We start from the raw sequence: 16,424 nt of genomic DNA on the forward strand, positions 1-16,424 counted from the left end.
TTGCAGGAAATCACGCACGGAACGAGCAGTAAAGCTGGTAGCATTGTCATGCTGGAGGGTCATGTCAGGATGAGCTTGCAGGAAGGGTACCACATGAGGGAGGAGGATGGCTTCCCTGTAACGCACAGCGTTGAGATTGCCTGCAATGACAACAAGCTCAGTCCGATGATGATGTAACACACCGCCCCAGACCATGACGAACCCGCCACCTCCAAATCGGTCCCGCTCCAGAGTACAGGCCTCGGTGTAACGCTCATTCCTTCGACGTTAAACGCGAATCCGACCATCACCCCTGGTGAGACAAAACCGTGACTCGTCAGTGAAGAGCACTTTTTGCCAGTCCTGTCTGGTCCAGCGATGGTGGGTTTGTGCCCATAGGTGACGTTGTTGTCGGTGATGTCTGGTGAGGACCTGCCTTACAACAGGCCTACAAGCCCTCAGTCCAGCCTCTCTCAGCCTATTGCGGACAGTCTGAGCACTGATGGGGTGATTGTGCGTTCCTGGTGTAACTAGGGCAGTTGTTGTTGCCATCCTGTACCTGTCCCGCAGGTGTGTTGTTTCGATCCTGTGCAGGTGTTGTTACATGTGGTCTGCCATTGAGAGGACGATCAGCTGTCCGTCTTGTCTCCCTGTAGCGCTGTCTTAGGCATCTCACATTACGGACATTAAAATGTATTGCCCCGGCCACATCTGCAGTCCGCATGCCTCCTTGCAGCATGCCTAAGGCACGTTCACGCATATGAGCAGGGACCCTGGGCATCTTTCTTTTGGTGTTTTTCAGAGTCAGTAGAAAGGCCTCTTTAGTGTCCATAGTTTTCACAACTGTGATCTTAATTGCCTACTGTCTGTAAGCTGTTAGTCTTAACGACCGTTCCACAGGTGCATGTTCATTAATTGTTTATGGTTCATTGAACAAGCATGGGAAACAGTGTTTAAACCCTTTACAATGAAGATCTGTGAAGTTATTTGGATTTTTACGAATTATCTTTGAAAGACAGTATTTAACTTGGGTCAAACGTTTTGGTGAAAATCCACGTTTAAGTGAAGTAATCTGTCTGTAGACAATTGTTGGAAAAATTACTTGTGTCATGCACAAAGTACATGTCATAACCGACTTGCCAAAACTATAGTTTATTGACAAGAAATTTGTGGAGTGGTTGAAAAACGAGTTTTAATGACTGCAACCTAAGTGTATGTAAACTTCTGACTTCAACTGTATATACTGAACCAAAATATAACCGCAACATGTAAAGTGTTGGTACCATGTTGATGAGCTGAAATTAAAGATCCCAGAAATGTTCCGTACGCACAAAAAGCTTAATTCTCTAATTTTGTGCACACATTTATTTACATCCCTATTAGTGAGCATTTCTCCTTTGCCAAGATAATCCATCCACCTGACAGGTGTGACATGTCAAGAAGCTGATTAAATAGCATGGTGATTACACAGGTGCACCTTGTGCTGGGGAGAAAAGCCACTCTAAAATGTGCAGTTTTGTCACACAACACAGATGTGTCAAGTTGAAGGAGCAGGAAATTGGCATGCTGACTGCAGGAATGTCCACCAGAGCTGTTGCCAGATAATTTAATGTTAATTTCTCCACCATAAGCCGCCTCCAACGTTGTTCTAGAGAATTTGGCAGTACGTCCAACCGGCCTCACAACCGCAGACCACGTGTAACCACACCAGCCCAGGACATCCACATCCAGCTTCTTCACCTGCGAGATCGTCTGAGACCAGCCACCCGAACAGCTGATGATTTTGAAGAGTATTTCTGTCTGTAATAAAGCCCATTTGTGGGGAAAATCCTTCTGATTGGCTGGACCTGGCTCCCAAGTTGGTGGGCTTACACCCAACCATGGCTGCGCCCCTGCCCAGTCTTGTGAAATCAATAGATGAGGGCCTAATTTATTTATTTCACTTGACTGATTTCCTTATATGAACTGTAACTCAGTAAATCGTTGAAATTGATTCATGTTGCTTTTAGATTTTTATTCGGCATACAAATAAAGTACCAGTCAAACGTTTGGACACACCTACTCATTCAAGGGTTTTTCTTTATTTTTTTATATTTTCTAAATTGTAGAATAGTAGTGAAGACATCAAAACTATGAAATAACACATATGGAATCATGTAGTAATCCAAAAAGTGTTAAACAAATCAAAATATATTTCATAATTGAGATTCTTCAAAGTAGCCACCCTTTGCCTTGATGACAGCTTTGCACACTCTTGGCATTCTCTCAACCAGCTTCATGCGGTAGTCAACTGGAATGCATTTCAATGAACAGCTGTGCCTTGTTAGAAGTTAATTTGTGGAATTTCTTTCCTTCTTAGTGCGATTGAGCCAATCAGTTGTGTTGTGACAAGGTAGGGTTGGTATACAGAAGATAGCCCTATTTGGTAAAAGACCAAGTCCATATTATGGCAAGAACAGCTCAAATAGGCAAAGAGAAACGGCAGTCCATCATTACTTTAAGACATGAAGGTCAGTCAATCAGGAACATTTCAATAACTTTGAAAGTTTCTTCAAGTACAGTCGCAAAAACTATCAAGCACTGATATGAAACTAGCTTTCATGAGGACCGCCACAGGAATGGAAGACCCAGAGTTACCTCTGCTGCAGACGATATGTTCATTAGAGTTAACTGCACCTCATATTGCAGCCCAAATAAATGCTTCACAGAGTTCAAGTAACAGACACATCTCAACATCAACTGTTCAGAGGAGACTGCGTGAATCAGGCATTCATGGTGAATTTGCTGTAAAGAAACTACTGCTAAAGGACACCAATAAGAAGAGGAGACTTGCTTGGGCCAAGAAACACGAGGAATGGATATTTGACCGGTGGAAATCTGTCCTTTGGTCTGATCAGTTAAAATGTAAGACTTTTTGTTACAACTGCTGTGTCTTTGGGAGACGCAGAGTAGGTGAACAGAGGATCTCTTTATGTATGGTTCCCACCGTGAAGCATGGAGGAGGAGGTGTGAGGGTTCTTTGCTGGGGACAGTCTGTGATTTATTTAGAAATCAGGGACATACTGAACCAGCATGGCTACCACAGCATTCTGCAGTGATACGCCATCCCATTTTGTTTGCCCATAGTGGGACTATCATTTGTTTTTCAACAGGACAATGACCCAAAACATACCTCCAGGCTGTGTAAGGGCTATTTGACCAAGAAGGAGTGTGATGGAGTGCTGCATCAGATGACCTGGCCTCCACAATCACCCAACCTCAACCCAATTGAGATGGTTTGGGATGAGTTGGACTTCAGAGTGAAGGAAAAGCAGCCAACAAGTTCTCAACATATGTGGGAACTCCTTCAAGACTGTTGGAACAGCATTCCTCATGAAGCTGGTTGAGAGAATACCAAGAGTGTGCAAAACTGTCATCAAGGCAAATGGTGTCTACTTTGAAGAATCTCAAATATAAAATATATTTTGATATAACACTTTTTTATGGTTACTACATGATTCCATATGTGTTATTTCATAGTTTTGATTTCTTAACTATTATTATACATTCTAGAAAATAGTTAAAATAAAGAAAAACCTTTGAATAAGTAGCTGTGTCCAAACTTCTGACTGGTACTGTGTGTGTGTATATATATATATATATATATATATATATATATATATATATATATATGTATATATATAGCCTATAATCTTTGAAAATGTACAATCATCAAAATAAAAGCTAGAACATCCGACTCCCATTGGTTGTATGTTTGAGCATAAGAACACAGCATTAGCCATGTCAAAATGCGTAGAATTTGTTTGAAATTATGCTATAAAAGTCCCTGCCATTGCAAAATGTTTAGAACGGCATATAATTATTTTAAATTTTTTGACATTCTTTGGTCATTGTTTATTTTTTCAGCTCTCAACAGTTGTGGTGGATCAAGAAGCCAAAAATTGTAATGGTAGGCAGACATCAACATTCAAGACCCATACAAAGAGTGTGGCCAAATGATTGTCATGGTGAACGTCCAATCGTTTTTCGAGGAAGTTAGGGAATGGCAGACTGACCCTATTTGTTTTATCCAATGAAACGCGGGAACGTTTAGTTTGGCACTGGTCTATACCAATAGTAGAGTTTCGCTGTACAGGTTCTCGGTATCCCCATTTGCGATATTTCGCTGTGCGCCATTTTATGTTCCCCAGCTCGAGTGGAAAAGGTTGTGGATGTCGTTCAATGTAATATTTGTTCATCTATTTACAAACTTTGGTAACCTACTTTAATTTGATACAACAGAGCACCTTTGGAAATGGCTACGGGAGCGAATGCAACCCCTCTAGGGAAGCTGCACCCGAGTATCGGCGCTAAACGAGGCTTTGATGCTGGGCCTGGTGCGGGGTTAATGCCTCCACCCGGGCCTCCTGTGGCCTTTCCTTCGCTACCGAATTTTCAGCCACCAATTCCAAACGTGTCTTTCCCGCAAGCTCACCCGGTGTTTACTGCGGTGGCTGCTTTTCCCACCCCACCACAACCACCCCAAGGTGCCGGAATGCAGTCTCAGTCAGGTAAGCTAGGCTAGCTAGCGAGCTAAACAGCGTGGAGAAAGTCCTTCACACAATATTTGTTATAACTGGTTCAACGTTAACTGGCCATTTAGCAGTTAAACGTTTAGTTAGCAAAAAAGAAACAATACACGGTAGTTATTAGGCCATCGTCTTTTTAACTAACGTTACTTAGGTGTCTGTTTAGGAATTCGTAAATTGTACATTATCAGTCAACATGTATAAGACCCACGTTGAGAATACCCTCCTCTTTCTCATCTGTCAGACTTCGGTCAGAAAAAAGCCAGGAAAAGGAGCCGCTGGAATAGTGAAACACCCGACCAGAAGACAGTCATTCCTGGTATGCCCACCGTCATCCCGCCTGGACTGACTCGGGATCAGGAGAAGGCCTATATAGGTAACTAGCTAACTTGTCCACTACTATATAACAACTGTACATTAATTTACTAGCTAGTGTTTAGATTTACAGGATTAACTGCCTGGTTCTTTACATGTCCCTGTGAGATCCAGTTGCCTAGTGTTTTTTTCCCTCACTTTCTGAGTATTGAAATGTTATGTATAGTTCGTGACATGTTTGCTGAATTTCATCAGTTAGAGCATATTGAAACAGTTGTGTTGAGTCACTCACCGCACATATACCCACTTTGGGAGAGCAATGTCCTGACTAGTGCATAACCATGAAAGGGTTGATTTGCATTGAAGGTGATTCAAGTACAGTATTTGCCAATACATAGACAAAACTTTGTCAAAAATGTAGCAACTCAAGCTGTAGTGTGAAATCATATTGCTCTACCTAACGAAATTCAGTATTTTTAAGCAACTGAGTAGACTAACTTGTGGATGTGGAGTGCAAAAGAAGGCCTTTATCCTAAGGAGTTACAGTAATGTGGTTCTCCTATAGCAAGTTTTTTTTTTTTGTGGCATCAAGGTTTGCATACCAGTGGACATCCATTAGCAAAAAAGAAAGGTGTCACTGTCCGTTGGCATGAATGAATCAACCAATGTTGTCCTAAAATCTTCCTTGATATCATACATGTGAGTTTAGTGTATGAGCAATGCTACTTCAATGGCAAAAAGACACATTTCCTGTGCATCCTTTAGAATAGGCACTAATTTGGATGTTTTAAGACCCCGTTAGTTTAAGAAACGGTCATCTTGAATCTGAATGCCTTCCAGCAGCAGTGTAACACCACCAAACAGGCCTTAGAGCGGCTGGTATTTAATCCTAGATGCCTTTGCCTGCCGTTGTGCCCTTGCGCAAGGCACTTAACCCCTCACAACTTCTCCACCGGCGCCCCCTGATCCAACCTCTCCAACCTGTATTGTATGTGTGTCATTTGGAGGGGTTTGGATAAAGTGGAAGTCAGATTTCAGTTGATTCTGTCTACATGTCAATAACAGAATGGGTTATTGATGTTGAGTCACTGTTAATGGTTGGTCTTCCTTGGTATGTAAACATTCATTTGTGCCTGCCTTCTGTTCTTACTTTTTATTTTTCCTTTGTTCATTCACCACAATAACCACACAAGAAGTTCAAAAGGATTGGTTGGAAGCGTGTGATGAAATAGCAGTGAAATATAAATTCACAGGGGCTGTGTTCATCTCATTTGAATCTTGTCAGGAAGGGGTGGGAGTTTTTGGAGGTTGGGTTGGGACTGGGTTGCATTTGGTCATGACTCCTATACAGAAATGTGCATGTGATGAGTGATTTATTTTTGTTCCTTCCTATTTTACATAACCAATAGCTCCTTGGCTGTAGAGCCACAGGTGTGCCGACAGTGACTCTCTATTGGCTCATTGAACTTTATTAATGTTATATTGTGTTAGGTCAACTTGTGGATTGAGTTTCCCTATTCTACTAAAGCCACAATTAACTACGATCGTATAACTAAGGTCACATTATTATTATTATTATGATAATAATATTACAAATTGAAATGAATCTAAATGCATATAATAGGGGTTTGGAATGTGGTTAATTTATGCTGGCAGGCACGGAACCCTGCTCTAATGACCCTCTGAAATGTTGCTGTACATATAAACCCTTACTTCATTAATGGGATGCCAAATTTTGCATATGTACATAACATCCTTGCATATGTAAAACACATCCTGGGGCTTGTTATTTCCTGATGACAGTTCACTTTCCGTTCGATGAATTGGCTCTATAGAGTTTTGCATGGCCATTTTGGTACATCCATTTCCCCTGGAAATGAGGAAGGGTTTTACTGTTGTAGAATATTTGCTGGAATTCAGAAGTACACTTTATTCCCCTTGTGTTTTAATGTAAATGTTTAATCATTCATTGTAATCGTGTTTTTTTTGCCTCTTTAAACAAATGAGACGGTGCTCTAATTTAGAATGCACTGTTTCCAGATTAATGTTATGGTGGTAACTGCATTTCTCTCCATCCTTCTTGTTTTTCTTTCCTAACCTGAATTCTTCCAGTCCAACTGCAGATTGAAGACCTGACTCGTAAACTGCGTACAGGAGACCTGGGAATCCCTGTTAACCCTGAGGACAGGTCGGGAAAAGTTTTAAACCCACGAACAGTAACATTTTCTCTACCTTGTTCTTTTGACGCCAAATGTTGGTCTTTGGAAAATTACACATAATTTTCAAAGGATGCTTTAGGTCTTGAAGTGTAGTAGATGTAGTATCCATTCACTAGTGGTAGAGGCATATTGTGACATAGTAGCTTAATTTTCTCAGTTTATATTTTCTTCAGTAGTAAGTACACAGGGATGTCCTACTTCTAGGCTCTTGTAGTCATAACTTCCAGGGCGACTGAAGACTAAAGCTTTGGCTCTGAATACAGTATTACATTTCAGTGTGACATCCAAACATTTTAGATGTAGATCTTCAATCTAAATTGTAATTTTGAAAAAGTGACGATTGATAGAAACCTTTGGGCTCTTTAGTTAAGATAAGGTGTGAAGTTACCATGGGCACCTCTCCGGTTAACTTGGTGTTCTTCAAGTATTTACAGCTTATGTTTATACCCATCTAAATTTGCCTCATAAGTTTTTTGTTCTTATATTCCTCAATGATTTTCTTAAATGGCATCATTGTCTCCTGACAGATGGTATTCTTACTAATCATAAGTCAAAAAACAATTACCCTCATTCTGAATATATAATATATATCCCACTGCATTAGCTGTAACATCTATCTATCTTAATGATGTGCAGTGTCTTATTTTTATTGTATATGCATCCTGATTTATCCATTCTCTGTCAACTCAGATGTTGACCTGACTGTGTGACATTTTGATTATTGATGGAGACATTTTCTTCAACACTGCAGGTTTGGGTCAATACTTATGAATCTAAGTTAATCTTATTGTTCATTTAGCAGCTTATGGTTGATAATATTTGTAGATTTTAGTGATTGTCAGAATGCATATTTCAGTCTCCTTGACTAGTCGGGTAGCTGTAAGGTAAAGGGAGTCTAGCATCTTAAATAGTTATATAATGATATACTGTTTGCAATTTGAACAACTAGATCAAGTTTAGTTTTCAGTAATGGGTTTCTTTAGAATAACCTGCTTCTGCCCGTGCTTGACATGACAAAAAAATCCTGATGTGTTACTCTGGTCTTGACTCGTCTCGTCAATTCAAGTGGTCCAACCATTGTCAGACTCCACCTGAATCCTGACAAATTAACTTTTAACCGTTGGGTGTTTTTCCATGGTCATTAATGGGTTTTCCATAATGAGGCTTCTGGACGTTCCGCCCATGGGGGGGGGGGGGGGTTCCACAGTATTTCAGGTGGAACTCTAGGACTCTGGAGGAGAACTCCTCTGATCCTGACTATTCCGGAATGACACAGACCGGCTCTGACACTTTAGTTTGCATAAGCATCTATTATTCCAGCAGGAAATGTCATGTTGTTTTTATGAGTGTGAGATTGATATCTCTTTGTTGGCCACAGTCCCTGTTGTCTGTACTTGACATAGTTTCATTATCTTAATCAGACGTTTCCACAGCGACAGCAAAAAGCTCATCCCAGGACGCTAATAACGTCACTCCTCCACTCCCAACAAATAACGGGAGTGTTTCAGGTTGTCAGCAGTGGAAATTTCAAGATGTATAAAAAGAAACCTTTCCTATACTTTTCCTCCTGAATTGTTCATCGACCAGACCTCACTTGTGGGAGAGTGCACAATGAAAAGGGTTAACGTCTAATCATAATTCATTTTCTCTAACCCCAAATTACCCCTTGTCACCTTAACCTTTTTCAAGCACAGAGCCTCTTTAACGCAGCGAAACAGGTTTTCAGGTGTTCCGTCCAAGGGGAAGGTATGGACCTGGCTTTAACACCCTCTCCACCTCGGCATCCATTATGGCAGTCTTACTCCCAAAGCCAGCGGTTCCTTTAGGAATGCAACGCTTTTTTAAAAACTTTATTTTTTATTGCCCACCCCTTTCACTTTACATCCTGTATGCAGGATTAATTCTGTCCATTTTGTCTAGATAGATTTAGTTATTGAAGTGGTGGTTGCCCTTTCAGAATAGTCTTTATTACGTATCGCAAGGTGATATGTCCCCATTTTTCAGATGTATATAAAATCCCAGAAACCATTTGGCAAGTCAAACGCTACAGCCTAGTAGCAACAAATGTCCCTTTGAGAATGCAGGAAGTAAAGCCAAATATAGCTATCACATAGCCATTCCTATGAGAGATGACTATTTGTTTTTTCCCAGTGTGACCAACTGCTTACCGTAACCATTGTTTCTCTTGCCTCCCCTTCACTGAGAAGTGGCACGGGGACATGACCATGATATTATCAAGTGTACCTTAAAAAGAGCTTTCTTGGTAACAATGTTATTCAAGGCTTAGACATAGGGAAACTTGTGTATGATTGTCAGTGGTCTTAGTTCTCCCTCCAGTTGGAGATATTAATGGTTGTCTGTCTGTACTCTCTCCCCCTTCCCCAGATCCCCGTCTCCAGAGCCCATCTATAACAGCGAGGGCAAGAGGCTGAACACCAGGGAGTACCGCACACGCAAGAAGATCGAGGAGGAGCGTCATTCCCTCATCACCGATATGGTGGCACTCAACCCTGAGTTCAAGCCCCCCGCTGACTACAAGTATGTGCCCTATTTCCCTTATCTACTAACATAGTCTTGTGTATTTGGATCCCCATTAGCTGTTACTACAGCAACAGCTGTTTATAGTCTAGTTTCTTCCCACTCCCCCAGAATTTTCTTTCTTGTTTATTCCCTATTGTTTAAATTACACTTCATGGTTGGTCCGAGTTTCAGAACTATTGCTATGTCTCTGCTGGTTTTAATGTGTCTTCTGAGAACAGCCATGCTTCAAATCAAATTTTATTTAGCAGATGTTATTGCGGGTGTCGCGAAGTGCTTGTCTTCCTATCTCCAACAGTGTGGTAGTATCTAACAATACACCCAAATCTCAAAAGTTAAAGAATGGAATTAACAAATATATAAATATTAGGATGAGCAATGTTGGAGTGGCTTTGACTAGAATGCAGTATATGCATATGAAATGAGAAACTCTTCCCTTTGGCTTGAATGTGTAGAGACTGGGTTATATCCTTCACTATACTAAACACGAATATCCCCCACAGGCCCCCAGCCACCAGAGTCAACGACAAGGTGATGATTCCACAGGACGAGTACCCAGAGATCAACTTTGTTGGCCTGCTGATTGGGCCACGGTGAGTTTACAGGCCTTTATCATATGGGTGGGAGTTTGCCAGGGACCTCACAATATGATATTCTTGCGATTTGATGTTCCAAACATATTGCTCAACATATATCAAGAGAGCCATGAGAAAACTAGTTTTGATCGGTCATAGAAATAGAAGTGCTAACACCAAATTGGCTCTGTATCTTAAAAAGGATATGGGGAACAAGATATGAAGGAAAAATACTGGAGTTTTATGAAGGTACAGCCAACTAGCGCAACGATAATAATTGCGGTATTATGAAAACAATACAATATATCCTCAAATTAATATCCCAATATGTAACCGTATCTACCCCCCCCCACACCACACCACTAACGATGGTTCTATATAATGTTCCTGTGTTGTGGGTCTATTGGCACATTGGGTTACAATGTCTGGGGTTTTGCATAGGAGTTTCAATGGCACAAGTACAGGGAAATGCCTTAGACCCCAACAATGCAGTAATCAATAACAATATAATACTACAAATAACAAGGTAGAAAGAAAATATATATATATATATAGAAGAACACAAAGTAAGCCTACTGTACACAGGGTCAGTTCCAGTAGCATATTTACAATGTGCAGGGGGATACTGAATCGATAGAGGTAGATATGTCTAGGGGTAAGGTGACTAGACATCAGGATATATAATAAACAGAGTAGCAGCAGTGTATATGATGATTGTGTGTGCAAATGATGGAGTGGGTGTTTGTATGTGTGTTGGCGTATCAGTGCATAGCGTGTAGGGCCCTGTGTGTGTGCATAGAGACAGTGCTAAAATAAGAATAAAATACAAAGGTCAACCCAGATAGTCTGTGGAGCCATTTAGTTAGACATTTAGTTAGCCTTATGGCATGGAGAAGCTGTTCAGGAACCTGTTGGTGTCCGACTTGATGCACCGGTACCGCCTGCTGTGCGGAAGCAGAGGGAAGTCTTGGGTGGTAGTTCAGTAGGTGGTGCTGATTCCTTACTACATCTCACACACATGCTGAGGATGTTACTTGTGTCCTTGCAGTGGCAACACCCTGAAGAACATAGAGAAGGAGTGCTGTGCCAAGATCATGATCCGTGGTAAGGGCTCGGTAAAGGAGGGCAAGGTGGGCCGTAAGGATGGCCAAATGCTGCCAGGAGAGGACGAGCCGCTGCACGCCCTGGTCACCGCCAACACCATGGAGAACGTCAAGAAGGCTGTGGAACAGGTGAGCCCATCATAACGTATACTGCAGGCTTTCCCCAACTCGGTCCTCGGGACCCCAAGGGGTGCACGTTTTGGGTTTTGCCCCAGCACTACACAGCTGATTCAAATAATCAACCATATTTGAATCAGTTGTGTAGAGTTAGGGCAAAAAACAAAACTTGCACCCCTTGGGGTCCTAAGGTTCAAGTTTGGGAAACGCTGGTCTACTGGCTCACCTCTTGTCACTGTCCACTCGTATAATACTATAACTAGCTAGTGCTATGCATTTCTATGATGATTTGCATACATGTTTAAGGGTTGTCCACTATGGTGTCCCCTAGATCCGCACAATCCTCAAGCAGGGCATCGAGACCCCTGAGGACCAGAACGACTTGAGGAAGATGCAGCTGAGAGAGCTGGCCAGACTCAACGGAACCCTGAGAGAGGACGACAACAGGTGAGCCTGCCAAGTTCTGATATTAGCCATTCTGTGGAAGTTGGATAATCCAAGGTGCCTGGCCTGGATAACTGTGCTCACTGCTTCACCCATCTGTTTCCCCCACAGGATCCTACGTCCGTGGCAGAGCACTGAGCCCCGCAGCGTCACCAACACGACCCTTTGTACTAAGTGTGGCGGTGCAGGCCACATCTCCTCAGACTGCAAGTTCACCAGGTAACTTACCAGCTACGTACTCTGTTACATAAATTATTCCTGCTCAGAAATAAGTATTTTTGCTTGCACACATGGAATTACTTTGAAATTTAGATTATTCTTATAAGGTACCCAAAATAGTTTTTTGGCTAGCCCAATCTAGTACTAGAGATTATGCAGGAACCTGCCCCTTGAGGCGTTACAGTCCGACTGGAAGTGTTGAGCCTGTGTCGTGAGGGGCGTAGAATGACAGGGCTAGGTCCATGCCGAGGACCCGGAACAGTGGGTACTTGGAGTGATCATAGCTCCGACATAAACACTAAAGAAAATTTCTATAACAATTTCTAAAAACGTACCATGCATTAAAATGACCTCTCTCTCCAGCTCCTTTGCTGCGCCCAGGGCCGGTGAGCCCCCCCAGTCTGCCCAGGACAAGGCCCGTATGGACAAGGAATACCTGTCCCTCATGGCGGAGCTGGGCGAGGCCCCTGTACCCTCCTCTGGTGGGGGACACTCCATCAACCAGAACAGCGGCCACAACAGAGGCAGCAACAACCAGCCACCACCGGTGAGTTGAATGTGGTGACTAACACGACCTGAGCTTCAATTGTCTTCAAAAATCTACACATCAAAATAGGCCTTCTGTTCCATGCCAGAGATTCATGGAGACTTTATTGGTTCCTTCGTGGAGTTCAGTTTCATCAACAGACAAGCTTAGACTACACAATAAACCGTGCAATTCATGGAAGCCCAAAAAGTGCCTCTTGTCTGACTGTACATTTGTGCTGCAGAGCCGTCCTCCCTGGATGAACTCCGGCCAGTCTGAGAACAGGAACTTCCACAGCATGCACGGAGGCCACGGTGGTCATGGCAACCAACACGGTGGTCATGGCAACCACGGGGGTCATGGAGGTCACGGAGGCCACCACAACTTCCCACCCCCCATGTCCAACATGGGAGGGCACCCCATGCCCCCCAACAATGGCATGCCACCCCCGTGGATGCAGCCCCCACCGCCCCCCATGGGCCAGGGACATGGACACCATATGGGTAAGAGAGAGACTGTTGTTTTTGCTGGTCTCCGTTTTGTTTTCCCTGTTTGTAAACTGTGTTTGTGGTGTCATGTACACATGAAGCCGTCTGTTTGGTCTTCGCAGTCTAATCAGTTATAACATTGCAATTGTAGCCCTTTACACTCGTACCTGGGTTGAAAAGGGCAGATTTGGGCACTGATAAACACCTAAATTGGAACGCAATAGCTGTACAGTAACATGCTATACATGGCGTCAGACCTCAAGGTCTCTGCTTCACAGCGCTTTATGGGGTTTTGGCTGACAGCCGTTCTAAACTTGAGAACGGCGCGCAACAAGAAGTTGCCCCCATCTCTCCTGCTAATTGGGCAACTTTTGGGTGTTTTTTTTGTTGTGTGGGGGAAAGACTGTAAATTATGGCGACTATGTATTTGAAAGATGAGACTTTGAAGATTATAATAAATACGGATTTGATGTCATACAAGCAAGGCAAACACCCATGAGTCCAAATGTGCTCTTCATAAAACTTGTTTGATCACTATGCCTGATGTGTGGTTAAAAGATGACATGTGGTCATACCCTGGGTTGTTCTGAACAGAAGCAGTCTGTTTGTGTATTGTGGTGAAAACTCACTGCGACACACTCACCTGAATGAACTCATGGCTCCTGTCAATGATCACCAATTCTGTTCCCCTGAATTGCATTGTGAAAGCCTAACACTGTGATATTCTATTTTAGAACTTAACTCGTCATGTTGGCAATAGAACAGGCTTTCACATGATGTCCACCAGACCCAGATTTATAATGGACTGTTTTTGGATTGCATAAACAACAGTAATTGTGTGATGGCGGCGATGCAGGGCTGGGTTCTAATCAAAAGAACCCCAAATGTGCTTCCTGTTGTTCCTCAACGGCACAGCTAGCAGAGCTCAAACCAGCACCTTGTAGTTGACTCATTATTATTATTATTGCAATTGTTTTTATTACTTTTTAAACATATTGAAGACTTATTTGAGTCATAAGTGCATTGAAATGACAGGAACTGTGTACACTTTGGAGAGGTTGGATTTTACAAAACATTGTTCAACTGACGACCAAGGTCACCCGTCCCGCTAGAGAGCGATGAACCATGTAAAGCCCCCCTGGCCAAACCCTCTCCTAACCTGGATGACGCTGGGCCAATTGTGCGGCGTCCTATGGAACTGCTGGCCACGGCCTGTTGTGGCACAGCCCGGGAATGAACCCGAGTCTGTAGTAATGCCTCTATCACTGCGATGCAGTGCCGTAGATCACTGCACCACTCAGGAGGTCCCCAATTAGACCCTTTACTCAAACCCTTGTAAATCCTGTGTCTTATGTTGCTGCTTCCCCACATTTTCCAGCATTGTTCTTACGTTACTGAATGTATCCAGAGTATTTTCAGATTTCTTTATCAACAAATGTGGGGAAGAGTACAGTAAATGGAAAATGCACATGAAGTGTGTGTTTGGATTCAGTCTTGTGTCGGATTAAATGTTGTCCATCTTTGGTCTAGTAATTAAAACGGTTCCCTTTTTAGATTGCTACTGTGTATATTCTGTTCATATCTGTTCTGTAAGAAACATTTCCATTTAGGCCCATTCCCACGAGTGTAAAGGATTTATATTTTCTCTCGTTTGTCTTCAGGTCTGTTGCCTCCACCCATGATGCCACCACCACCTCCACCCCCGAACAACCAGCCTCCCCCTCCACCCTCGGGTCCCCTGCCTCCATGGCAACAGCAGGCCCCTCCACCCCCTCCCACCAGCAGCATGGCCACTAGTGCACCACTGCCATGGCAACAGAGTAAGAACACCAGCATTGAAACAGTGCCGTATGTTATTTCTAGTCTCCCACTAACTAAAGTTCTTTCCTCCCCAGATACCACCACAACGTCCAGTCCTGGCACTGGCAACCTGCCCCCCTGGCAGCAGCCCCAACAGTCCGCTGCCTCGGCTGCCCAGCCCCCTCCCCCCATGGGCAACCCCTCCATGGTCCCACCTCCGCCCGGAGTCCAGCCCCCTCTGCCACCTGGCGCCCCACCTCCCCCTCCCCCCCCCACCCCCCGGCTCAGCCGGCATGATGTATGCCCCTCCACCTCCCCCTCCGCCCATGGATCCCTCCAACTTTGTCACCATGATGGGTATGGGGGTGCCAGGCATGCCCCCCTTCGGTATGCCCCCTGCGCCGCCACCTCCACCCCCCCAAAATTAAACACCCGCTGAACCTTCTTAAACACAGTCCTGCTTAGCATGCAGAGAAACTCCTCAAACAAGAGGGAGGTGGTGTGGTTGAATTTGTACATTTGCTTAACTTAATGTTTCTGTTAAAGTTAGAGTTTTTGATCTCTCTGTCCATTTTTTTTGTTTTTGGGATTTTTTTTTTTTTTTTTCAGAGTTTACTCCCTCCATGATTGGTTTATGACTGCATACCAAATAACCCACCTCAGACATGTATATGCTTTGGTTTGCCGACTGGACTATGAATGTCCTATTCTCATTCCTCTTAGTTGTACCTAAAAGTATAACTAGTGTGTTTTTCTGAGTTATAACGGGCTTATAAGCTGTTTGATGGATATTTACCTTGGATACATTGGTTATGGGGTGATCTATTAAAGTTGAGCTCAAGCTTAGTCATCATTTTGTCGTCATCTACAGGACATTTTACTGTTCAGATTATCCAGCCAATTTTGTAGGCATGGTAGTCCAATGGCTTCGGCCTTCATTCATTGTCATGTTCCATTCACTTGCTATTGGTTTCACTGAGCTGAATATTTTTCTGCTGTTTTTCTAATTGAACCCGATGTGAAGTGTAATTGCTTAAATTTCTTGGACGTCGCATCTCCCTCTTGATTATTTTGTCTGAAAAACGGGTTTTTGTAGTACTGTTTATTATTTTTATTATTATATATTTTTTTTTTTAAGAGAACAAGCTGTGCATTTCAGCAGTTTGAGCATTTTCCATTTAGGTCCATGTGGATGTAGCAGGGAATAGGATTTTGCATCCTGCAGCTGATTGGCTTAAGAGATGCTCTGCGCTACTTAAATTCTAAGGAAGTCTGACTGGATGCTTGCTTGTTCTGTTAACAACCTTTCCCCTCCATGCTTGTATTGCTCCAGCAAAATCACAACAACGCTATTTCAGTTCCCTTTAGTAACTTGAGTTAATGAGGAAAAAAATGTACTATGTTAGATGACATTATACAATTGTAATTTTTACTCTATTTTTGGAAATGGTTTGTCAGCCTTGTGTTGGGTCTAGCCTGAATTAATAGTCCTTGCAATGTTGCTTGATTGTTATTAAACTCATCTTTAACTAA

General features: G+C 42.9%; 1 protein-coding gene and 1 non-coding gene across 2 annotated transcripts; both read left to right on the forward strand.

Moving 5' to 3' along the window:
• The first annotated feature begins 4,124 nt into the window (after nt 1-4,124).
• LOC120049591 (splicing factor 1-like) lies at nt 4,125-16,424 on the forward strand. The gene is given in 13 exon segments (XM_038995886.1): nt 4,125-4,529; nt 4,792-4,923; nt 6,975-7,050; nt 9,467-9,619; nt 10,123-10,212; nt 11,243-11,426; nt 11,746-11,861; nt 11,970-12,077; nt 12,441-12,624; nt 12,848-13,106; nt 14,753-14,911; nt 14,987-15,156; nt 15,158-16,424. Coding segments are annotated over 13 exon segments (2,049 nt in total). The 5' UTR covers nt 4,125-4,273; the 3' UTR covers nt 15,320-16,424.
• LOC120050179 lies at nt 12,240-12,371 on the forward strand. The gene has a single exon (XR_005477182.1). It is a non-coding gene; the product is annotated as a small nucleolar RNA SNORA17 (small nucleolar RNA).

This window comes from Salvelinus namaycush, chromosome 6 (assembly GCF_016432855.1).
Source record: "Salvelinus namaycush isolate Seneca chromosome 6, SaNama_1.0, whole genome shotgun sequence".
NCBI lineage: Eukaryota > Metazoa > Chordata > Actinopteri > Salmoniformes > Salmonidae > Salvelinus > Salvelinus namaycush.